Raw genomic sequence first — 25,104 nt, 5'->3', positions numbered from 1 at the left:
AGCGTTCAACCTGAAGCACATTCAACTTGAGTTATGACTGTATATATATAATCAGTATTAGTTCATTTTCCTTCTGATACACCCTCCCTCTCAGCCTCCAGGTTCTTACTCCAGTTCCAAACAAACTTTCAGGCCCCTCACAAAAGTCTCATAACAAGAAGTGTTCCTAGTAACAGCAGACATCACCCTAGTCTCTCAGTCTAGACTTGCTTTTTATGAGCTGCCCCAAGGTGGATGGTATGTCCTCAGCCTGCCCACTGCTGTGTCTCATTCAACTGCACTCTCCACACCAAGTTCCAGATACAGCAGGTTTGTTGAATTTCTCAGGGGGGTCCAAAGGCTGGGGAAAGTGCCCTCCTCTACTCATAGCTCTTTCTTCACCCTCTGTACTCTCCTCCTTCTCCAGCTTGCAATGATAATGGGAGCTTTTTTCTAAGGGTGATTGCCATGTCCAGCCAAGATTGCCATGTCCTTACCAAGATGGTGGGGAGCAGAGAAGGCTTTAAATTTATGGCCCTCACATGCTGCAGTTCCAATGACAATCACTCATAACCTCAGCCTAGTATTTATTTATTTATTTATTTAAAAAAAAACTACAGCTGCTCATCTTACGCCATTAATGTGATGTGTAGTTAGGCCCTTGACATCCAAAAGCCATTGGGATGTAACTCATAGTTAAAGGGTTTGAGCTGTAATTGGGAAGGGCCATCCAGAAATTCCAGTGAGACAAGCCTGTTTGGTGTCCCATCTCTCAAAGCAAAGAAGTCACATACAAAAGGCAGCAAGGGGGAAAAGAACCCCTTAAAACTACGTACAATTTGATCTGAAGAGAGCCTTAGGGATTTCTTGTAGGTTGGAAGAAACTTCTGGGTGAGAGCATCTGGTACGGGTCTCTCCCCTCGGCCTGAGGATATAGACTCGTCATCACTGGATGAACCATCATCTCTTCTGCAGTACAAAGAAGCAGAATAAGAATTCAAGAGTGAAAATGGGGCAAGGATCAAGAATAGCAGCCAAATCCCAAAGAGCGGGGAAATGGCTATTCACTATTTGAGGGGAAACAGAGATGTCGCCCTACATAATTCTGAGGAATCTGAAATGAGTCAAGGGCATCACCTAAACCACTTGTGGCCTTCTAGAAGGTGCTGGGTTCCCAGTTCCCACCGGTCCCAGCCAGCACTGCAAATGGTCATGGATAATCAACTCCCATGGATGGTAAACTCTAGCAACATCTGGAGGGCAAAGAGTTCTCATTCCTGTCCTAAGCAGTTACCAGCAAGCATAGACTTGCCTAGATGTTAAGAAGAAGAAGAAGAAGAAGAAGAAGAAGAAGAAGAAGAAGAAGAAGAAGAAGAAGAAGAAAAAGAAGAAGAGGAGGAGGAGTTTGGACTTGATATCCCGCCTTTCACTACCCTTTAAGGAGTCTCAAAGCGGCTAACAATCTCCTTTTCCCTTCCTCCCCCACAACAAACACTCTGTGAGGTGAGTGGGGCTGAGAGACTTCAGAGAAGTGTGACTAGCCCAAGGTCACCCAGCAGCTACATGTGGAGGAGTGGGGAATCGAACCGGGTTCACCAGATTACGAGTCCACTTAACCACTACACCACACTGGCTCTTAAGTAGTAGATGCTACATAAAAAGTGTGACAAAATTCATGGAGTATGATGTGATCAACGACAATGATGGCTATGTTCTGCCTCCATGGTCAGAGGCAGTGATGCTTCCAAATACCAATTTCTAGAAGCCACAGGAGAGGAGAGTGTTGTTGTGTTTGGGTCTTGCTTTGTGAGTTTTCCACTGTGAGAACAGAATGCTGAACGAGATGGGCTATTGGCCTGAACTAGAGTTTTCCACTGTGAGAACAGGATGCTGAACTAGATGGACTATTGGCCTGATCCAGCAGGCCCTTCTTACGTTCTTAAGCATTGTTCTCCAGAGGCTATAATACAACATCCAGAATAAACTTGGGTCTAGAAAACACAGCAATCTTCCTGAGGGAAGGAGAAACAAAGAACAGAAGCATTTCATAGAACCATTGTCAGGCAAGGTTCCATGCTAAACAATGAAAGGGAAGGAATGTTTGCAGCTCAATGAATGCAGCATCTGCTTACAGAAGATCCCAGTTTCAATCCCCAGAATTTACAGGTAAGGCTGTGAAAGGCTCTCTGTCTGAAACCCTGGAAAATTGCTGTCAGGAGATGCAGAGAATACAGGCGTATATGGCCCAATTGAGACAGGGATTGAGGGCTTTGCAAGATTCAAAAATAAATATGGTTTCCTCATTATAACTTTTAAAAAGCAAAAAACAAAACCAGTAACTTTGTCCTGAACATTGCTTCAGCTCAGGGCATGCTGACATCTTACCTCCGCAGTGAGGAATTTGCTCTCCTAGATTTCTGTGCACTGGATTCATGCTGTGGACACAAGAGATTGAAAATCACTAATCTTCTTTAAACAACAGTTCAAGCAGAAAACCAAGGTCTCAGGCACACCATAAAGAAGCGGGTGCAATGGCATCTCCAAGCACAGACAAATATACCTAAGAAAATATTCTTTCCTCAGGGGTGAAGGAACTCATGGACCTCAAGCTATTGATGGATTCTCAACAGCCTTAAAGAGGAATTTCAAGGAGCACAGGTCCCCTATAGTGTTCAAAATGTGGCACAATTTCATAGGCAATAATCCTAATTTTAACGCTGAGGAATCGGTGGGAGGAGGATCACCCAGCCAAGTATGGCAATGTGAGCTTGGGTATACTAGGAGCACTTTGACAAAGTATCTCCAACACACATGGAAGGAACAAGTCTGAAAATGGGCCCTTAGCACTTTTTAATAATGCAGAAAGGTGAAAGTGAAAAGGTGACAACAGAGAGATTGCCTATCTATTCCTGGTAGACAGAATCATATTGGGTTCAGAGTCAGCCCACCTCTGCCGGAGGATGTTTGCAATTCTAGCAGCTAAGCTGTCATGTTGTGGGGAAGCTAGGCCTTTGTATCTGGTATTTTGACATTGTAATGACACAGACATTTTATTTATCTACTGATGTCTCACAGGACTTGAGTCAGGAGGTGCTGTGTACTATTTTGGGGGGTGGGGGGAGGAAGGAATGCTAGTGAAGCTGGTGAAGAGACAGGGTGACTAAAGGAAGTTGACCTGAGAAGCAGGAGCCAGAAGAAATAATGGCCAGTGGAGACAGCAAATTCCCAGAATTTGGTCAGGGGGGAGCCAAACCTGATTAAAGTGGCATATCAGCACTTTAAATGTAAGGTGTGAATGTGGCCTCCTCCAAATCTACCTCTGCAGCACTGAAGAGACTGTATCACACCTTTTTTTCCTGTGCTTGAGCAAATGTTAGAATTTTATCCAAAGGGAAAATATTCCACTTTCACATTCATGTTAGCTAATCCCAAGTTGAAGTTCAGCTCCAGATCAGTTGCCTACAGAAGTTCAGTCCAAAATGTTGCAATGCCACAGAGCAATGTTTCCTTCTTGCAGCGTAACTTCATAGAATCATGGTGCACAAAGTACCTCCTCATGTGAAAGTTCTCTTCGCCGCCAGGAAAACCACCACCTGCCACCCTTCTTGGGCATCTTTTCCTTCATGAGCCTGTCGACAGTACTCTGATGACATTAAGAGAGAACGAGTGGTGAATTAGGTTCAACCCCAAATGAGATCATCCACATACCATGACAGGATGTTCTTACTACCTTAATTAAAAACAGCAATTGATGAGTCATACAGATGTAGGATATGCCCTAGATTCCAGAGCAGCCAGTATCAAATGCTTAGGCCCCATCCGCATTGCACATTTAAAGCAGTATTATTCCACTTTGAAATAGTCACAATTGTCCACAAAGAATCATGGGAGCTTCAGTTTTCTAAGGGAGCGGAAAGAAGACCCCTATTCCCCACACAGAGCAACAATTACTATCCCAGGAGTAGTAGTATGACCAAGCAGGCAGAGAGCCCCCAGAATGAACAGCTGATCAAGAACTAGCACTAGCTTGTCTTCCAGACCAGAAGTGCAGAGAATTATGATGTGTTATAAAGGTTTAATAAAGTTTTGTGGGGTGAGAAAATGCAATTTAGCCAAAGAGAATGCCCATGCATATAGAGACGGGACATGTCAAAGTCAGCTTAGAAATTCTTGCTCTAGAATACAGGTACCAGCTTGTCAATGATCTGGAATGCAGGAGGTAAGAAAACTTCTGCTGTGTCAAGACTCCAGCTATCAAGGTGAAGTGAAAATAGGTAAAGGTAAAGGTACCCCTGCCCATACGGGCCAGTCTTGACAGACTCTAGGGTTGTGCGCCCATCTCACTCTAGAGGCCGGGGGCCAGCGCTGTCCGGAGACACTTCCGGGTCACGTGGCCAGCGTGACATCGCTGCTCTGGCGAGCCAGAGCCGCACACGGAAACACTGTTTACCTTCCCGCTAGTAAGCGGTCCCTATTTATCTACTTGCACCTAGGGGTGCTTTCGAACTGCTAGGTTGGCAGGCGCTGGGACCGAGCAGCGGGAGCGCACCCCGCCGCGGGGATTCGAACCGCCGACCTTTCGATCGGCAAGCCCTAGGCCCTGAGGCTTTTACCCACAGCGCCACCCGCGTCCCTGAAGTGAAAATAAAGGCTTTTAAAAGGCTGGTAAACCAACCAAAGTCAGAAATAGCCACTGTGGCCTGTGACAATGATGGATCCAGGAATAACCCCATCCTTTCCATCTAGAGCTAGCTGTCTCCAGATATTAAATGTCTGTGCCAAAGCATTCTTTGAGTTTTGAGACCTATGAGCTTAAATAAGGCATTTCAGTTCTCCAACTTTGTTTAGACTACTTACCTTGGGAAGTTCCTTTTGGAAAGCTTGTAGGGAGAGGAGCATAGGGGCTGCAACTGCCCAGTTATAATATCTGCAAGCAAAGAGAGAGGAAGAAATTTCACTCTGCCTATAGCCCCATTCATGTGGTAGCAAAGCATTGAGATATGGATGTACCAGTGAGGATGCAGCATGAAAAGGCATGCATTCAGAACACTCCTATACACACACCTGGGCTCACTGACACCTTATGGGGTACCCAAACTGTTATACTTCCACAACAGATAGAAAGCTGAAATTTGGCGTGCACTGCCCAAGACGACTCTAAAAATGGCATATTGGTAAGGTTTTCCTCTGGACAGTGCAACATGAATTCTACCCCATAATTGCAGCCATCTGCACATGCACTACAAGCACTACAAGCCAAGCCCAGCACACCTTATTTTTACTGTTGTCAGTGACAGCGAGCTTATAACGAAGGGCTGTGGGACTTCATACATGTCAGCAAACTTTAGATTGCACAGGGAGTATTTTCAGCGCAGACAGAACACAGCACACACAACAGAATAAGAGAGGAATGAAAGTCCCACCTTCATCTTTGATGGATGTGGGTAGTGGGAGGCAGATTTCTAGGAATAGCCAATAATTTCTCTAGGCTCACATAATGGAAGCTGATTAATATGTGCATGCATGTTTGCACACGTAAAGCAGTTATCGGGGGGGGGGGGAGCAGAGCAGAAAATGCTCTTTCTACTAACTTCTTGTGGATCTGGATCACCAAATTTGGGTCCTCGAGTATTGCTGGGTTCTCCAAAAACTCTTGGTAGGAAACTATGTACTTCATGAACTTCTCAGCTAGAAATGGAAGGGAGAGAGAAATACATGCCAGTTGGCCAGCAAACCTCCAGCAACTTGCAAAGCTAGTGGTGGCTGCTAACTAGAGGATCACGACAAACAAGGAGCCACTCTACCTCGCCAGCGGTAAGGTGGAGCCACCCTCTCAACTCCACTGCAGTTTCCTGAGACAGTGCTGGGGCAGGACAGCACTGAGGATGGAGATACACAGGCACACCCATAAAGCCAATCTGGCACTCCAAACGGTGCACTTGTACAATCCCGATTGTGCTGCCCCCTCTCCAGCCCCTCCAGGTAAGCTGCAGTGCTGACAGTGTCAGGAGGGGGGCTTTTCCCCACCACACCGGCCACTGCTGCCCAACCTTTTGTTGCTGTTATGACAGTTATCCTGCCATGGTTTCCCGCAAAGAATCCTGCAAAATACAGTTCCCTGGGGAGGACAGACACGTAGACCTAATAAGGTTTGTAGTGTAGATAAAGGTAAAGGGTAAAGGGACCCCTGACCATTAGGTCCAGTCGTGGCCGACTCTGGGGTTGCAGCCCTCATCTCACTTTATTGGCCGAGCCGGCGTACAGCTTCCGGGTCATGTGGCCAGCATGACTAAGCTGCTTCTGGTGAACCAGAGCAGCGCAGGGAAATGCCGTTTACCTTCCCGCCGGAGCGGTACCTATTTATCTACTTGCACTTTGACGTGCTTTCGAACTGCTAGGTTGGCAGGAGCAGGGACCGAGAAACGGGAGCTCACCCCGTCGCAGGGATTCGAACCGCCGACCTTCTGATCAACAAGTCCTAGGCTCTGTGGTTTAACCCACAGCACCACCTGCGTCCCTTTGTAGTGTAGATATGTTTCCCCAAATTCCAATTTACTAGGGCTCTCGTTCCACACAAGCATATTTCCATTTTAAGACACAGCCTGGCAAGGAGTCATAGGGCAAATCCACTATGGAGTGTAGACCACCAGCTGGCCTGCCATTCAATTTCACTTTCCCAGCAGCTTGAAGGAGGTTTTCTTTTTTTAGCCTCAGCTGGGTTCTGCATAACCAGCTGCAAGGAAGGTGGGTGGGTGGGGATGTACCATGCAGAAACAGTGTGTGCCACCCCTGCCTCCTGCAGTCACCACCCTCTCCTAGGAACAAGAGCAGCAGTGTGGGGCAGACAGTGCTCCCCCCTCCAAACCAAAAACCAAAAACAGGGCAGCATCAAACACGCCCGCTCCCCGCCCCCCCCATCAACCAATGAACAAAAAGTCCAAATCAATCTGTTTTGAGGGGCAGGAGGCCTTAGTGAACACAAAGATGTGCCTGAAGGCCTTGTGAGGCACCACACACTAGAATTATTCCCTCTCCTTCAGACGTACCATGAGATAATTCCCCATCATCCCCAAGACCTCCACAGACAGACAGCAGCATGTGAGGCACCTGGCTGCTTTCTGAAGGCTCCGAGAGATTATCTGCGCTGTTGTCAACAGTAGTAGCACCACCACCATGCAGGTGCTCAGAAGAGAAGCTGCCAGGGTCAGATTGTACTTGGCCACTCAGCTCAGCATCACTGACAACAGAAGAACAAAGCATTGATACCATGCAGGCCACTCAGTTACTACATTTCTTTCAAGAATTGAACAAAAGTGAGAAAGGAGAAGGCAGCAGGACCCTGGTATTTTAGGAAGTTCTCCCTGGTTTTAATTATCTGGTCGGTAATATTAAGGTTCATTCTTATTTCAGAATGTTGCAGTTACACTCAAGCGCACAGCTTTCTCAAGAGCTGTCAAGCCACCAACTCAAGAGAGCCACTTTGACTGACATGGGTGGTGCTGCATCTGTGGGTGCTCCCATTTCAGCCCAGGTATCGCAGAGGCTTCTGCGCACGTGATACATTCCAACATCATGCGGATGCTGCTTATATGGTATGTAATCACATAATCACAGGGTGGATAAACATCCAATTAAAATATATATAAATATTACTCTTGAAAAAAAGAAATGCAAATGCCACGTTTCCCTTAAAGAATAATTTGGCGAATATTAAATGATCAGAATATAAACTTGTCGGTAAAGAGCTGGTTTGCTCATAGTGCTAAATCATGGTTTAGCATTATGTGCATGGCCCCTGGGGTTCTGCATTCTCCTTTCCTCTTCCTTCTTGCAGCACAGCCATGAGGAGACGGGAAGCATTTGCTGCAGTTTGTCATGATGTCCAAAGCAGGGCAAACTACAGTTGGTTTTTAACTATGGTTTGTCCAAACAAGCTAGGACAGGGGTCAGCAAACTTTTATCTCTCTCCCCCTCTCTCCCCCAGCCCTTCCTCTCCCCCTGCTTCCCTACCTCCTCTGCCGCTCTGCCTGCGGTTGGGAGCTGGCAGTGGTGGCGGCGCCTCTCCTTTCCGGGCCAGCTTTCCCGAGCGCCAGGCTCCAGCCAAAGCCCCATGATGCACCCGTCACGATGCCCAAAGCGAGGCCATGGACGGTGAGGCCGGCGGGCGGGTGGCGAGTCTGGGCCCCGCCTCAGCGCGCAGGCGGCAAGGATTTGGATTGGCTGGCTGCTGGCACCAATCAAAGCCCAGCTCCCTTCCTCTGCAGGGTGGGGAGAAGCCAGGAGGAGGGAGGGAGGAGGGAGGAGGCGCTGCTGCGGTGTGTGTGTGGGGGGGGAAGAAATGGCACCCCCCAAAAAATGCAAAAAAATTGGCACAGCCCGAACGATCACGCCAATCCAAGCAGTGATTCCAGGACCGTCCACGGGCCAGATCCAGAGGGCAATTGGGCCTGTTCTGGCCTGCGAACCTTAGTTTGCTGACCCCTAAGCTAGGATCATTAATGTTTTTTAAAAAATAATTCCATCCATGAGTTGGCACAAGACATTGTGCTACCTGAGTTAGGCGGGCCTCCCCTCCACCATAGTTTAGACCCCACACATAAACCGCTTTTGCCTCATGGCTTCCTGAGCTTGTTCTAAGAAAAGGGCCTTTCCTCAGAGGGAGGCACAGAGATAAGGCAGCATGGGACAGCTCCAGCATCACAGGTTTTCTGCAATGGCAGGCAATAATGGTCAACTTACACCATGTGGCTCTCTGTGACTTATATTAGAGCTGACTCTCATGCAAATGAATAAACATAATTTTTGGAAACTTTTCTTTATTTAAGAAGGTTAAGATACCTTTTAAAACATTTCCAAAACTGCTCAGGAGAGGATGCTTTCTACTTGGTCTGGACACTATCTAATAAAATGTCCAAGACAGATGCAGTAGAATATGTACATATTTAGTGTTTGGTGGAGTCTTCTTTTAATTTTCCAAGAGAATAGTTTTAAGATACGTTAATTTCATTAGGAACCACGGTGAAAAACATACAGAAATGAATATACCAACTCAGGCATGACAGCTTGATGATGCAATAGCCATCAAGCATCTTGAAAACAGGCTTCTTCATACATCCTTGCATATACTATGCAAGAATTATTGAACGAATCATGCTTCATACCTTTTAGGGAAATAAAGTGCTATTTGCTCTGCATCCAGGTTTGAGAGATCCTCCAAGTAAATATCTGTGGGTCCCAGATGAGAGCTTCTCCTCATGGAACCTGATCCAACAAGAATTATCATTTCAATACGGAGACCTTGCTCAACAGCCATTTCTGCAATCATTCCCTCTAACAGCAGACTTCAGTGGTCAGAGCCTATCATTTAGGAACCAAAATGGGTGATCCAGAAATAAGTCAAGTGGTTTGTACATACTTCAGGGACTCCCTAGATATGCAAAAAAATGGAAATTGAAAGAAATACCTTTTTTTTAATCCACAAAACAAGTGAACAAGCCTCTGTCTAGTTTCTTCATTGTTTCTGTGGATAGCTCACTAGCAGCTTACAATATACTGGAGGTGAGCATTAAGGTTAAAGGAAGGGAGGAGAAATGCACACTGTTGTTTTTCTTTAAAAAAGCAAAAGTTCCCCTCCAGAACATTACACACAAAGAAAGCTATATGGTGGCAGAGTTAGTCCCAAGCTGTAGTCAGTGATATAGCACAGCAGGGGACAGTTTTAGGAGTAGGAACAACAACAACAAAAAGTCCTGTCTGTGGGCTGCAGGTAGAACTATGAATCTTTTGTTCCAGGCTGGAGCCATAAACAGAAACACTCTTTTAGGGGGTGGGGATAAGCTGCAACATTTTGTTGTAGCTCCCCACTTGCACACATTTTACATGTCTTCAAACCTGTCTTACCCCTTCTCTTCTCCTGTTTCAATTCTGGGCTGCTGCAGGGCTCCGGGTTTGTCAAACTAGCTTTCCTTAAGGATGGCACTTCCACATCCAAAACTGGTTCAGTAATCTCCTCAACTGATGCTATTCCTTCATTCTCTGCAGCAGTTGCTAGGACTTGCATATCACTTGAAAGGGCGGGAGTAGTTTGTAGAGCACTGCCAATGGGTTGACTGGAAGAACGGGTCTCTTCACTCACTGGGAGGCCATTTCCAGAAGGAAAGACAGGTGTCGGCCTAACTACAGGAGCAGCTGGAGAACACGATGCTTCATCAGAGTCTTCCATCTCGAGGTCACTTTCTGAGTCTGGTGTAATGGCAGCGAAGTGAGTCGTCTCACCTACAGGAATGGTTGCTGCTGGAGTAATGGCTGCTGTCATGGAGACACTTGAGGCAGACTTTGCTGCTTCTACTCTGTCAGATTTGCTCACCTTAAAGGAGGAGAAACGTCTTCAGTTTGGATCACAAAACAGCACAAACAGAGGAAATGTAGGATTGTTTTCAGAGGCTAGATATGTGACTGAGGCTAGATAGAAATCTGTGATTTCGATGGCTTCCACAAGTGTGTGGGGGGGGCTAGGTGTGGGTGCACAAATGATTGGGATTTTTTGTTCGTAATAATAAACAACAGTGTGCTTAATCAATTTATGACATTTCAAAACAGATAACTCTTACTAGAACTCAAACAAAGGAGGACCAAGGATATTAGAATCTCTGAAGAGCCACAGTGGAAGGAAAATGAGAAATTTATTCACCTCTAACAGCAATGAGAAATAAGGGGCTCCTGAGGAATAATCATGTGGTTTGCAAAAACGCACACACAATCACATGTGCATTCATTGCAAATGGTACCCTTTTGCTTAGATCACTTTGTAATAGAAGTCATTTGAATCATAGAATCATAGAATCATAGAGTTGGAAGAGACCACAAGGGCCATCGAGTCCAACCCCCTGCCAAGCAGGAAACACCATCAGAGCACTCCTGACATATGGTTGTCAAGCCTCTGCTTAAAGACCTCCAAAGAAGGAGACTCCACCACACTCCTTGGCAGCAAATTCCACTGTCAAACAGCTCTTACTGTCAGGAAGTTCTTCCTAATGTTTAGGTGGAATCTTCTTTCTTGTAGTTTGGATCCATTGCTCCGTGTCCGCTTCTCTGGAGCAGCAGAAAACAGCCTTTCTCCCTCCTCTATGTGACATCCTTTTATATATTTGTACATGGCTATCATATCACCCCTTAACCTCCTCTTCTCCAGGCTAAACATGCCCAGCTCCCTTAGCCGTTCCTCATAAGGCATCGTTTCCAGGCCTTTGACCATTTTGGTTGCCCTCCTCTGGACACGTTCCAGTTTGTCAGTGTCCTTCTTGAACTGTGGTGCCCAGAACTGGACACAGTACTCCAGGTGAGGTCTGACCAGAGCAGAATACAGTGGCACTATTACTTCCCTTGATGTAGATGCTATACTCCTATTGATGAGGCCCAGAATTGCATTGGCTTTTTTAGCTGCCGCGTCACAGCTAAAGAAGCTAAAGTGAAGAATACCTCTCTTCCACTACAGATTACACATCAAAGTAAATACTGCATGCACAAAGCAGAGGGGCCCAAAAGGCACTCAAAGTGTCTAAATATTGTTTCTAGAGTAGGAATTACACTTTCCCAGTTTGGCAAGGGCAATTTAGTTAGAAACAATATAGCCAATGCTAAAAGTAGCATATGAAATACACAAAGTGGCGCGCACCAGAGTTCCCTTTCGAACCACGCTCACCTCAGGCAACCTTCCCCATGACCACTGCATGTGTGATTCAGAGCAAAGTGGCATTTCAGGATTCCGGATCTCCAACTCAGAGTCACTTTTCGGGGCTGACGCGCAGTTTGGAGGAAGGCTGTAAAAAGAAGATAAAAGCAAACACTTTTTACTAGCTGTTGTGGAGAAGTCTACTGGGGCAAGCAGGGGCAGGGCATCAGCAAAAGGAAAAGGGGCTTAGCCCAAGGCATTTCTCGCCCCAAGCAGTTCTCCTGACCTGAAACTCATCAGGATAACATAAGGAGAGCCAGCAGGATCAGGCCAGCAGCCCAGCATCCTGCACTTACAATAGCTACAGGGCCATCTTTAACCGGGGGTGCCGAATGTGTACTGGTCCCTCCCAATTGGCAGCAGTGAGACGCAATGGAGTGAAAGTCCCCCCCCCGTCACTCTGTTACTCGGTAGCGTCAAATATTCCCAATGAGTCAGGAAAGAAAAGCAGTTTTTTCTGCTGCGTCATTGTTACAGGTGAGCCCCCCCTTAAAAAAGGTCAACAACTTTGACTTCCCCCCTCCCCAAAAAGCTCAATAAAAGTTAATAAGGGGGTGGCTAAACTAAATTTGGGACGGGGGTGGCACTGTGGGTTAAACCACAGAGCCTAGGACTTGCCGATCAGAAGGTCGGCGGTTTGAATCCCTGTGATGGGGTGAGCTCCCGTTGCTCGGTCCCTGCTCCTGCCAACCTAGCAGTTCAAAAGCACGTCAACATGCAAGTAGATAAATAGGTACCATTCCAGTGGGAAGGTAAACGGCGTTTCCATGTGCTACTCTGGTTCGCCAGAAGCGGCTTAGTCATGCTGGCCACATGACCCGGAAGCTGCACGCCGGCTCCCTTGGCCAATAAAGCAAGATGAGTGCTACAACCCCAGAGTAGGTCACGACTGGACCTAATGGTCAGGGGCCCCTTTACCTTTACCTTTTAAACTAAATTTGGGGGCGCTGGGTGGATCTTTGCACCCCAGCGGCACATGTGCTAAAGACGGCCCCGAGTAGCTAACCATTACTGCCTTTGACCATGGAAGCATAGTCATTGTGGCTAGAGAGTTGTATCCTCCTTGAATTTATCTAACCCTCTTTTAAAGCTATCCAAGTTGGTGGCCATCAGTACTTCTTGTGGGAGTGTATAACATTTGGGCTCCCATGCTTCTGGCCAAGCTAATGGAATATCTCACTCTGCCTCTAAAAAACCTTTTTCACATGTGCTCAAGGGGCTGTATTAACACGTGGGCTTTTGGACCTTTCTCTTTTAAACAGTTTAGCCTTTGGCTCTCTGCTGCATCATATACTGACCTCTGTAGGGGAGCTAGCTCTCCATCAGAATAGGGATAAGCTTCTTTAGGTTGCAGGGCTCCAGGTCCTTCATTCTGAGTGTCAGTGAACGAGTAATACATTGTGTTGCTGGTAAGGAACATTACAAGGAAAATTAGGTACAATGACAAATAAATAGTTCTTAACTGAGTGCTGAAGTGTCTCCATAGGCCCTACTTGCACGGGTCTGTTTAACATTGACTTAACATTACTCCCACAGCAGAATGCAAACCCAGAGCATGTTATCTGCAAGTTTCTTGCATGTATTTCTTCTACACTGCGCCGCCACAGAATGATTTCTGTTCTCATCCTGAAGAAACATTCTTAACCCGAGGTACTATTTCTGGGTTAGCGGAGTCTGTAACCTGAAGCGTATGTAACCCGAGGTACCACTGTATGGGGAATTTGGACAGACCTCTAAAACAAAACCACATAGCCTGTTATAGTTTCTTGACATTAATCTTGGATGATCACCCAGTATGTTCTGAGATACCATATGGGGAAATTCATCAGCATGGCAATGCGTAAACCACCAATGACTCTACAGTCTAAATGATGTCAAGAGAAAAGTAGGATGTGCTCAATTACTACTTTTTTCTACAAAGCAAACAGAGCACATGATCAGTAGCCTAGAGAGTCCCCTTACTGTTCTGACAAGTGAAATACAAACCAATTAGTCACACAGATATCCCAAGGAAAGACCCCGCAAATGTCCTAATCATTATACTATAAAAAAGCTGTATGTTTCCTTTTCTCTTAGCTTAGCCTTCTAATATGGCTATGAAGTTGGACAAGTAAATTTAGGGTGTGCACACAATGCGTGATAATATACTGTACATTCAGTGCAGGGGACTTTTGACAGCATTGTACAAACACAGCATTATCCTCATGTTGTTCCTGTCCCATGCCATTTGTCAATCAAAAGTGCATTCTTATATGGTTATAATCAGTGCTTTTTTCCCCTTAAAAAATGTTTAGGAGTACTCTCATATTCCTACTCATATTGAAATACTGCTCCTCAATAAGGCCAAAGTTAGATTCACAAAATGTTTAGGGGTATGCGTACCCCTGCATCCTTGCAGAAAGAAAGCGCTGGTTATAATCAGTTTTGTGCTAAGAAAGCACTTTCTCAGGTTACCCCTTATATACTGGCATCGCAGGGCTGTGCCACTCCCTTTCACTGTAATTTCCTTAAAAAGGATGCATCTGTCCCACTTGACCTCTGACTATTAAGGAGATTTAAACAGTTGTCTAGCCCCAGTAAACGCTCTCCTGTCCAGCCCCTGAACTCCCAGCAGCAAAGCAGCAAAACAACAAAATGTATTGCACAGCTGCAAAGCTGGTGCAAATACCAATGATGGCTGGCCTTTGCAGGAACTCAACACATGATGGCAATCCAAGTTTTGGTTACAACCTACTTACTTGGAAGTCAACAGCTTTCGCTTCTCCTCCAGAGATTTCTCACTTTCAGTCACTCCTCCTTCTTCTTCTGAAGTGGAATCTCCCAGTGACTCCCTCTTCTTTGGTTTCTTCTTGCGCCATCTTTTCTTGCGAAGGGCTGTTTCTGAGCCCAAGACTTCAGGGTTTCCATGCAAGCTGGACGATCTGGACACAGGCTCTGCATTTTTCTCCAGTGGGATGGGAGATGTGCACATGGAAGTGGGGATGCTTTCCTGGAACAAGGGGAGGGGCGCACACAAAAATGCTCAACCTCTGACCCAAGTTAGGAGCTGATTAAACTATAAAACAGAAACAGGGAACCTGTGACTCTCAGTGTTGTAGAACTTCACTCCCCATCAACCCCAGTCAGGAGTGATGGGAGTTATAGTTCAGCAGCATCTGGAGGGCCACAGGTTCCTTGTGACTACTATAAAACCAGGCAAATGAATACCTGGAACAGCAAACAGAAGGAGAGTACACTGTGGCCTCTGCAACTGGTCAGGAGACAAAGGAATGCTGGGAGGTTGAACCCCCTCCCTCTTAGGAAACAAACATCACAGCAAGGGGAAGAACAGCCTGGCCCAATGCCTCATCAGCCAATGAAAGAGTAGCTGTAGGGAGCCTTCTCCCCCACTCCTCCCCACCAGAAAAAACATTTGGCTTTAATGGTATGTTGCTCTGAGACTATGCAGTAGAAATGAAGAACACTCAGGACCCCATATATTGACTTGAGGAGTAAGGGCTATTGATGTGCATCTGTTATTGCAATCTCTAGTAATATACCTCGGGGATCATTTCATTGAATGCTAGGTATAAACCCATAGAAGCAAACAAAGATAAACCTTGGATAAAATTGTAAATTTATGTGTTAGGGCTCATCCTGACTTTCTTTTGTGGTGTGCTTTCCAGTGTTTTTCCAAGCGCATGTCTGAACAAAGGTCCGTATAGTTAAAACTATGGTTTTCCCAGTAGTGATGTATGGAAGTGAGAGCTGGACCATAAAGAAGGCCGATCGCCAAAGAATTGATGCTTTTGAATTATGGTACTGGAGGAGACTCTTGAGAGTCCCATGGACTGCAAGAAGATCAAATCTATCCATTCTGAAGGAAATCAGCCCTGAGTGCTCACTGGAAGGACAGATCCTGAAGCTGAGGCTCCAATACTTTGGCCACCTCATGAGAAGAGAAGACTCCCTGGAAAAGACCCTGGTGCTGGGAAAGATTGAGGGCACAAGGAGAATGGGAAAACAGAGGACGAGATGGTTGGACAGTGTTCTCGAAGCTACCAACATGAGTTTGACCAAACTACATACAGGAGGCTGTGAAAGACAAGAGTCCCTGGTGTGCTCTGGTCCATGGGGTCACAAAGAGTCAGACAACTAAACAACAACCACCTCTGAACTGGAACAGGTGTCAATCTGCAAAAAACCTGATTGTTCTGATTCAGCCATAATCAGCAGGTTTTCCCAGGGAAAGGTGTAAGGACAAAAAAAAAAAGCACCACTTGGACACAGACCTCAAAAGCACAGTGCAAAAGAGAGACTGGATGAGCCAGTCAAATGCAAAGGATTAGCGGGCTTTATCATCTATCTGGGAGACCAGTGCAGGAAGAATTTGGAATCCCATTCCTTGCTTCATCCCAGGGATTGAGGTGCACAGGCTATTAAGTCAGAATTGCTTCTCTCATTTGTTATGGCGAACTTTGGCATGATGGGAAGTTAGCAATGAAAAGGCAGGGGCATTTTAAGAAAGGCCCTTCCTTCCTTCCTTTTTCGGCCACTGTTGTAGGACCAAATTCTTGGAGTACTATTACTGCCAGAGAGTGGGAAAGGCCCAGGATATAGAAACAGGTAGTGAGGATAGCAACTGAATAGAGTGTGGAGAGAGAAAAAAGAGGATAACTCCAACTTTTTTCATGTATTCATTAGGGGACAATGAACATACATGGGGGTGGGTCATTGCTTGAAAGCTGCCCCTCCTAGTTTATATTGTTGGTAATGAACAGCTGAAAGACATCTATAAAATGCTTTATCAGTTGCTCCACCTCTCTGAGTGAGCTTAGAAATACAGGAAGCCTACTATACAGTGCCACAAAGTCAGAATTCCACACCCAGAGAATTTCAGCGGAGAATGATGGGCTTTTCTCTGAGCACGTTTCTCTGAGGATCCATTTAATAGATGAACTTTTTTCTCATGAACTTTTTCCCCTGAAGAGAAGCTTCTCTTTCACACAAAGCTTTGGTCATCTATTGAAATGTGATCACTTCTTGTTGAATGAGCCAGAAGAAGTGCCTGGCAAAGTCTCAAAAGGTGGATAGAGTTGTCCGATTTCAAGAGAACAGGGCTTCAGAAACTAGCCAAAACAGACAAAATATATCTAAAATGAGAAAATATATGCATATGGTCTTGATTTGCTATGCTCCAGAGAATCAGGGCCTTCTCAGTGCCAACTTCGCACACATTGTAGTGGTTTCAAGGAAGAGAACAGAAAAGCCCTGTTGCAGGAGATTACCAAGATCACACCCGCAAATTTGCTTCCCCCCCAAAATGTAATTTGTTAGAGGAATTGTAACTCTGATGGGTAAAGTTCCCAGGATCCTTTGGGGGAGGGAAAGCAATGTGTTTTCAATGTGACCCAAAAAAGGGCCAAGCACTGGACTAGCAAAAAATAAAAGAAAAAGCAAGACAAGAAATCCAGTAGATTATGGTCTGAGATATAGGTGGAATTTATCAGGAGGAATTTATCTAGATTGTTGAGAGGCATGGCCAAGGACTTGGGTAATCTTTTTGTGATATGGTGCCCTGTGTGAGGCAAAAAAAATGACACCTCTGAATGGATCTTCTCAATTTTGTGCCCCCTCTGCTTGTTGCCCTGTGCAGGAGAACTGCCCGCACTACCCTAAATTCAGTGTTGAGGACTTCAGGAGTGAGAAGTAAGGCACAAGAGTATCTGGAAAACAACAAGCCTTCAGTGTAGTCTATTTGGAAGCTGAAAAGTTGAGGGGTGGTTTTTAATGTCTTTTCTAATGTTAATATCTTCCCACCTTGCGTTCCTCTGACTCCTGGACAAAAAAGGCTTCTCCATTGTCACCCAGCTTCATATGCAGATTGACTGGCTCGCCATTAATTTCAATGTCAACCTAAAAAAAGAGGGTTAATTGTTTATAGCCTAGAAAGCAACAGTGAAGTTAACACAAAAAGCATTCTAACCGCTTTCCATATCTGGGACTTAGAGATGTATAAGGAATTTGATCTTTGTGAATTCCAAGTCCAAGCTGACCTCATCAGCATGTGAGGAATAGTTATCCCCTGCCTTTCACACTTCCAAAATATTCCAGTGCTTCAGCTCAAAAAACAATAAACCACACAGGGAACTTTATGCATTGGGATGACATGCAAATATAGTGCAGTTAATTAACAAACGCATTAAAAATCATTTTAAAATGCACGTTTTGAAAGACGATACAACAGAGAAATTTGTATTTTGATAGATGTTGATGAACGTTTTCATTTTTCATTTCTAAAAATGAATTTTCATGCAGGTTATTCATAAACACATATTAGATTAGTGCAGAAACAGCACAGCATGGAATCGTTTAATGTTACCTCACCAACTTTGATATGAGTTGCTGCTTTTTATAGCAAGAGAATAAAATTAAACCAGGCACTGCTTAGTTTATAATCTCAGTCGAAACACATGCACATGCAAATTCATAATTGTACATGCTAGACTTTTTCAAGCTAAGTGAAAGAAAAACAGTTCGGCCTGTTTCTTTTTTTCTTTTTTTAAAAAAGATCAGCCTGGCTGCAGGCCTGGTTTTACTGTGAGAACTTTTGACACAGCACATTCCAGTGATATAATTCTAATTTAAATGGGGGCTTGCTTTCCAAATGGACAACTGCCTCTAGCATCCAAGAAAGCACCTCATCTCTCCATGCCATAAAACTAGCCTTTCTCCATCACGAACCCTCTTTAGCGGCCCATGCTTCCATTTTGTCCCACTACCCACTACATTAACAGGACTTTGATCAGAGACAAAGGAGAAAATACACTTAGTCACATTTCCTTTCATAAATATTATGCCTCACTTAAACCTCATTGTCACCAATGAGCATAGCAGATTTGAGACTGCAGGAAGCCAGTGGAAAGGTTGAAGTACATGTTGTACCTCATTGTGTATATATATTTTTAAAAGGTCAGGAACAATGTGGCATGAGATAAAGCAACAAACAAGCTTGTCTCCCCTCACAGCAGGCACATCTTTGTGCAATACGGATCACTTGGCTGTATTGTGCAGAATGCAGGTCCAGTTCAAAAATGGCCCTCAGCAGGATGCATGACAAGTACCCACCTCCGCTGTAAAACTGGTAGCAATAATAATAAATAATAATAATTTATTATTTCTACCCCAGCCTCTCTGGGCGGCTTTCAACAGAACATTATAAACAGACTAAAACTTCAAACATTAAAAACTTCCCTAAAGAGGGCTGCCTTCAGACGTCTTCTAAAAGTTGGATAGTTGTTTATTTCCTTGACATCTGATGGGAGGGCATTCCACAAGGCGGGCGCCACTACCGAGAAGGCCCTCTGCCTGGTTCCCTGTAACCTCACTTCTCACAGTGAGGAAACCGCCAGAAGGCCCTCGGAGCTGGACCTCAGTGTCCGGGCAAAACGATAGGGGTGGAGACACTCCTTCAGGTATACTGGGCCGAGGCTGTTTAGGGCTTTAAAGGTCAGCACCAACACTTTGAATTGTGCTCGGAAATGTACTGGTTATGTTGTTTGAGCCAATGTGACCTTGGACCAGTGTGTTTCTAGATTGTGCTTTTGTGGCTTCCCATATGTCTCACAGGAGACAACTGGACAGGTAACAAATTTGGGCTCAAGGGTTAATGGAAGATCAACTCTTTCCTATTTGGCAGGCATGTTTAGAGAATTTTTAACCAATAGTCTATCTATAATGGGAGATAAGCCTGAAGTTCTGAATGGCACTTGAAAACTATGGCCCATTCATACAATCGTTTTAGCATGGCAGTACTGTACACAGATTACTGTACTAAATTTGCTTAAATGTCACAAAACCAGCCAGCAATATGGTTTTGTGCTGAGAAGACTATATGAATGGGCATCCCCCACAAAAGTTACTCATTTTTTTATTTAGCAAAATGCCATTTGTTCTAGTAAGTGATATATACATCTAAGTGGTTTGCAATGCTGTCTAAAATACACATTTAAAATAACAACAAAAAGCAAATATTTTAAAGAGCTAAAAAAAATACATACAAAATAAAATTAGTAATTTAAAAACACTCACGGCTGCTAAAATCACCTGCCTGGATAGCCTTGCTGGGACTAAAAAGTTGTTAGTAGATGCCAAAAACAAAATCAGCTTCCCAGCAATAATCCATAACCCATATCCTGCAACAATAAGGTTGCTAAGCATAACGTTGTGACGTTGTGGTGGAATTTGGTAGTTTCCACATTTGACCTCCTTGATCTTCAAGCATATTAGTCCTTGTCAACACACATCAAGTGTCACTTACCACTTTCTCACTGGAATGCAGAACACGCAGTTTCCCAAAGCGCACATGGAAAGGTGAACAGAGGAAGGAACCATCTGGTTGCCTCACCACAATGACATCAATGCAGCCTGTCAGGGTGGCTGGGTTCAGGCCCTTATACAGCTCCTTCACAGTGCCAAACACCGTTTCAGCGAGCTGCCCCACATAGTTCATTGTCCGAGACTACAAACAGAAAGAAGGAAGAGACAGATTTTTAGAAGTTTTCGCATAATCATGTAATACAGGGTCCCCAACCCATGGATGCCTTGTTGTCTAGGAATGCTTCCATTGGTATCACTGGGCAAGTCCCACAGACACTGAGCTTCCATTTTAAGAAAAAGAAGTAATGGCTTATCCCCACTTACCCTTCCTCTGCTCTTTCCAGGCACGGTCCACACTTCAAAGGTCTGTGTCTGTGCACCCTTTCCTTGGGAGCTCTCCTTGTGAAAACCTGCTCTTTAAAGCTCAGAGCAAATGGTAGTCTGTGGAAAACCTGAACTGACGTTTGCTCTGAGCAATAAAGAGGGGGTTTTTGCAGGGAAAGCTCTGGGGCAAAAACAAAAACAATGCCCTCAGACACTTTCAGTGCAGACCTCTGCCAGGAAAGAGCGAGGCAGAAGATAAGTGTGGATAAGCCCTTTGTCTCTAGCCTCCTAGAAAGAAAGCTACAGGACAAAATGTGCACATACCTTCTAACCAATTTATGTGACATGAGAGTGATAGTGATGTATATTTTTTCTGGTACTAAGGAATGCTCCCTGTTATTAACACCATCAGAGAGAGAGAGAGAGAGAGAGAGAGGATGAGGATAATCTGTATTCTGTAATCTCCCACAATCAGGGCATAACTGACTTCCTATAGCAAGAATGAAGTTATCAGGATAGTTGCCTCTCTAATATTGTGTTATGCTATGCTCTCCATAATAGCCAATTTTGGGTTACGCATTGCCCCCATGGCAGCCATTTTAGGACCGGCACCCCCAGCAATCTTCCAAAATTCAAAATGTCTCCACAGGTCCAAAAAGGTCAGCAACTTTTAGTATATGGCACCTTTAATCAAAGGCGGTGTTATGTCATTTCTGGACTACTTTGTGTTCTATATGATACTATCTGTTCTGAGAAGGATCTGGAAGTTCAGCCACATCCCAGCTCTAATTTTATAAAGTTTGCAGTGTGGGCAGTTACCACTTGGCAAACAGTCATCTATAGTCAGCCATTGTGATATGACTCCTGAAGCCTAAGGACACCACCAATGAAAGCAGACATATTAGGCTTTCCTGCTTCCTAAACTCATTCTACAGAATGCATGATGGATGATTTTACACATCGGAAGTTACTGATTCCAGGGTTCTGTGTCACCCAAGATAACTAGGAGATTCAGCTGGTAAGAAGGATATCATCAGTGACATATGAATAATGGCTTCCTGAAAACAAGAGGTTGCAAATGCCACAGAGCCAACAGATACATAACTATCATAGAGAAACCAAAATAGTTTCCCCTAAGCCATCTTCCCGGACAGGCTAGTTTTCCATTTTAAGAGCCACTGGGTGTGTAGAGAGGTTTAAATCCAGTTGGGCCACACCTGCTGGGTAGAATGACTAGCTGAACAATATAACACAACACGATGGCCAATAACAATGGCACTAAACACTATTTATAGACTAATACAAATGATCAGGGTAGAATGACTAGGTAGGAGAACATCTAAGCACCCGCTCTTACTCAATTCTCCCATGCAAGTATCTCCCACAAACATTTTGCTGTTAAGAGGCAAACTCAAGTTTCGGAATCTTGTGCTTCCCTTGTAATGTCTAGTTCTGCTTTCAGGATACAGAACCAGCAAGTGGGTTAGAAATAATACATGTGTCCCTAACTAATATTCCTAATATTCTCTGAAGCATTGCAATGGAAGGAGACAGAATTAGAACCACTTGTGTGGCCCTTTGCTCCCTAAGGAGAATCAGCATGCCTTCTAGTCAGCAAAGTGAAGATTCATTGGCTAGGGGTAGCAGACTGATGTACCTATCCTAGCTTCTATTTTCTGCCTAGATCTAATGCCCTCTCTCTAAGCATGAGATTTTTAACAGACACCACAGAAATAAACATTCAGCAACTGTATCGCCAGCCAATTAATTATATGGGTTTTAGCTGATAAATCAGTTTTACTGATGAAATTTTCATATAGGTAAAACATTGGTTCTGAAGCAGCACAATTTGATTTTAGAGGATGCGCACAAATGCCATAGGAGGCATTGCAGGAAAAGGCATGTCCACCTATGCAAGAGAAAGGGGCAATGCCCTTTGGCCTTCTAATTTTTTTAATGTTTGTGAAATTTTAATCAAGGGCACCTTTCTAGTCAATTAAATTAAATATATATATATATTAATCCATTCAATTCAACCAATGTGACAGCCTTGCTCATTAGCTGAGTTTCCATCCTTGACATCCAAGAAATTAAGATCAGGAACAAACAGAATACTTGAAGAAACTTGCACCTCGGCAGAGCAAGCAATTCCAGTGTTGATCGATGTTACAACTTTGTTTTTTATATGAGTCACCCGGTGTGCACTCGCGTTATTCATGGGAAAGGCTTTGAACCTTGTAATTAAGTCACGAGGAATTATTAAGAAGAATTCAGATGTCTATAGTAACCATGCAATGATGCCCCTTGGCTGTGCCAGTACACCACACACCTACGCAAATTAAGTAATCATGATGCACTCTTCTTACACTGAAGATGTCATTACAAGCTTATTTTACATAAAACACATAATGGACAGCATAGGCAGAAGTCTTAGTCGTTATTACAGTCTATAATAAAATGGACAAAGAACTGCTATGACCTTGACTGTGGAAGAGCTATGGGGCAGGAAAATATGTGGCATCCTCTATGGGGCTCCCTGTAGAATCAGGAGTAAGTCAGCCCACTCTTACTCCAGACACCCATTAAACAGGAAACAATGCTTTCTCTGATATGAGCAGCCATCTACAACAATTTAATTTCGTCTAAAAATGAATGGGGGAACTAGTGAAGGGAGATGGTAGCATAAAAGTCACTGGTACATAGGAAGTTGCCCACAAATGGAACCAGAGAGTTACCACTGCCAATTCATGCGGAAAGATTAAGGTAAACCAACACTCCCAATTAATAGGTAATAAGATGTACAATTAAAATAATTATCCAGTGCTGAAATAAGGCATCATGTAGGAAGAGAATCATCTTGGCAACTGATTTAATAACTCAACATCCAATCGCAGTTCAAAAATACTTCAGTTATCCTTCAGTGTGTGAAATGGCTTACTTTCTTTTTGGTATGAAGTGGCCGCATGGAATTATTTCATAGGAACTGGCACAGTCAAATTAAGCGTAGTGCTATTTGTACATCAAATATGCAATATTCATCTTTGTTCAAATCCTTGGGTCTCAGGTCGCCCACTTGTGCACACAACTTTTTCCTCACGATGAGATATACTACAACAAAGCAGCCATTAAAGGCATGATAACAGAGAGCAAGTCAAGACCACTTGCCAAAAGGCTGAATAGTTACCTACCAGGGATGCTGGAGCAGCGCGTTTCCTGCATTGTGGAAAACTAGATCAGTGTTTTTCAACCACTGTTCCACGGCACACTAGTGTGCCGCGAGATGTTGCCTGGTGTGCCGTGGGAAAAATTGAAAAATTCGAAAGATTTAAAAATAAAGTATTTTATAATTTTTCACATTTCTGTTTACTTACTATTTCATAATAAAGTAATTATAAAATACTTTCTTTGTGTTTATTTGATTCCTGTTCAAGAGAATTACTTTATATATAGTCAATATAGGCACAGAGTTAAATTTTTTAACATTTTCTAATGGTGGTGTGCCGCGTGATTTTTTTTCATGAAACAAGTGTGCCTTTGCCCAAAAAAGGTTGAAAAACACTGAACTAGATGACCTTTGAGGTTTCCTTCAACTCTGCGATTCTGTGACTAATTCTCAAGGATGTAATCTGGCAGCAGTTCATTCCCCCAACAGTTACTAATGGACACCAAGGTCCTGACATTTCCATTTCTTATTAAAGAGCCTCATTGAAAGCAAACTCTAAATAATGTCTCTGTGTGTTTCTGCCCCTTTCGTGAGTTCATCTTCTTCAAATGGCTTTCACTTGACAATCAGTAAATGGTCACTGGGGAGGAAGTAACATCACAGGGACTTGATTTATTTGGTACACAATGTCATTTAGCAGTGCTCATTTAGACTTTTCAACCCTGCAACATTTCATAAAAGAAAATAAGAACAAGTGTGTATTTTGTAACATCCTGTGTGCTGTGCTCATTTGTTCAGCCACAGTCGGCAATGTATTGATGTAAAGAAAAAGAGGGTATTTGTTACCCACATTGTCCCATAATATTTAAAAATGAACACTGCTCCATTACACTACATAGAGCCTGGGTCTGATGTCCAAAGTGTTTCGAAATGGTCAAGGAGAAAGGAGAAATTGGGATTGTGCCTGTCATGGGCGTGGCCAGGATTTCTGTTAGGGGGGCAGAACCTCAGTTTGCTATGTATTTTTATTAATTGGGGGGCAACAGCCCCACCTGCCCTGCCTTGGCTATGCCCATGGTGCCCAATTGCTCCATCCCTGACCTCCATTTTTGTACAGGAGCTTACATGAGTGCTAACACAATGTGCTGGGCACATGACTTGTGTCCTGAAAAAATACAGAGTGTTCTAGTGTTACCCTAAATGCGTGTCTCAAGAAGTAAGATACGCAAGTGTCCAACCAAGCTCAGTGGGGCTTACTTGGGAGGGTCGAGAGAACCCCAGGACAGAATTCGGGGGGAGAAGAGGTAGTCATTCTATCAGCCAAATGTTTGCACTGGGGGATCTTTCTTCTTAATACTACCATGAATTAAGTACGGTATATGCAGTGCTTCAGAATGCAATAGCCACAGCAAGCAAAATACAAAAAGACACTCTCCGGCAGCGAAACTTTTGTATCCTGAAAAAAAACGCCATTTACCTACAACCGTGATCCTCTATTGGGAAAAGAATGCTCCACTGCAACTATTATACAATTACTGTATGTGAACAC

At 44.2% G+C, this 25,104-nt stretch overlaps 1 protein-coding gene across 3 annotated transcripts in view; it reads right to left on the bottom strand.

Moving 5' to 3' along the window:
- LPIN3 (lipin 3) overlaps positions 1 to 25,104 on the bottom strand; it is a 36,724-nt gene that overhangs the window by 6,435 nt on the left and 5,185 nt on the right. For all 3 annotated transcript variants that reach the window (XM_028735004.2, XM_028735006.2, XM_028735005.2), the window contains exons 2-14: positions 20,010 to 20,210; positions 17,510 to 17,605; positions 14,449 to 14,699; positions 13,009 to 13,116; positions 11,681 to 11,798; positions 9,880 to 10,345; positions 9,141 to 9,240; positions 7,026 to 7,216; positions 5,571 to 5,667; positions 4,837 to 4,906; positions 3,530 to 3,622; positions 2,365 to 2,414; positions 816 to 948 (exon numbers count right to left, since the gene is read on the bottom strand). In XM_028735004.2, the coding sequence (XP_028590837.2) occupies positions 816 to 948; positions 2,365 to 2,414; positions 3,530 to 3,622; positions 4,837 to 4,906; positions 5,571 to 5,667; positions 7,026 to 7,216; positions 9,141 to 9,240; positions 9,880 to 10,345; positions 11,681 to 11,798; positions 13,009 to 13,116; positions 14,449 to 14,699; positions 17,510 to 17,605; positions 20,010 to 20,201 (1,965 nt within the window). In that variant the 5' untranslated portion in view covers positions 20,202 to 20,210. The remainder of the gene's footprint in view (positions 1 to 815; positions 949 to 2,364; positions 2,415 to 3,529; positions 3,623 to 4,836; positions 4,907 to 5,570; positions 5,668 to 7,025; positions 7,217 to 9,140; positions 9,241 to 9,879; positions 10,346 to 11,680; positions 11,799 to 13,008; positions 13,117 to 14,448; positions 14,700 to 17,509; positions 17,606 to 20,009; positions 20,211 to 25,104) is intronic.

This window comes from Podarcis muralis, chromosome 5 (assembly GCF_964188315.1).
Source record: "Podarcis muralis chromosome 5, rPodMur119.hap1.1, whole genome shotgun sequence".
NCBI lineage: Eukaryota > Metazoa > Chordata > Lepidosauria > Squamata > Lacertidae > Podarcis > Podarcis muralis.
This window is presented reverse-complemented; position numbering and strand designations above follow the sequence as displayed.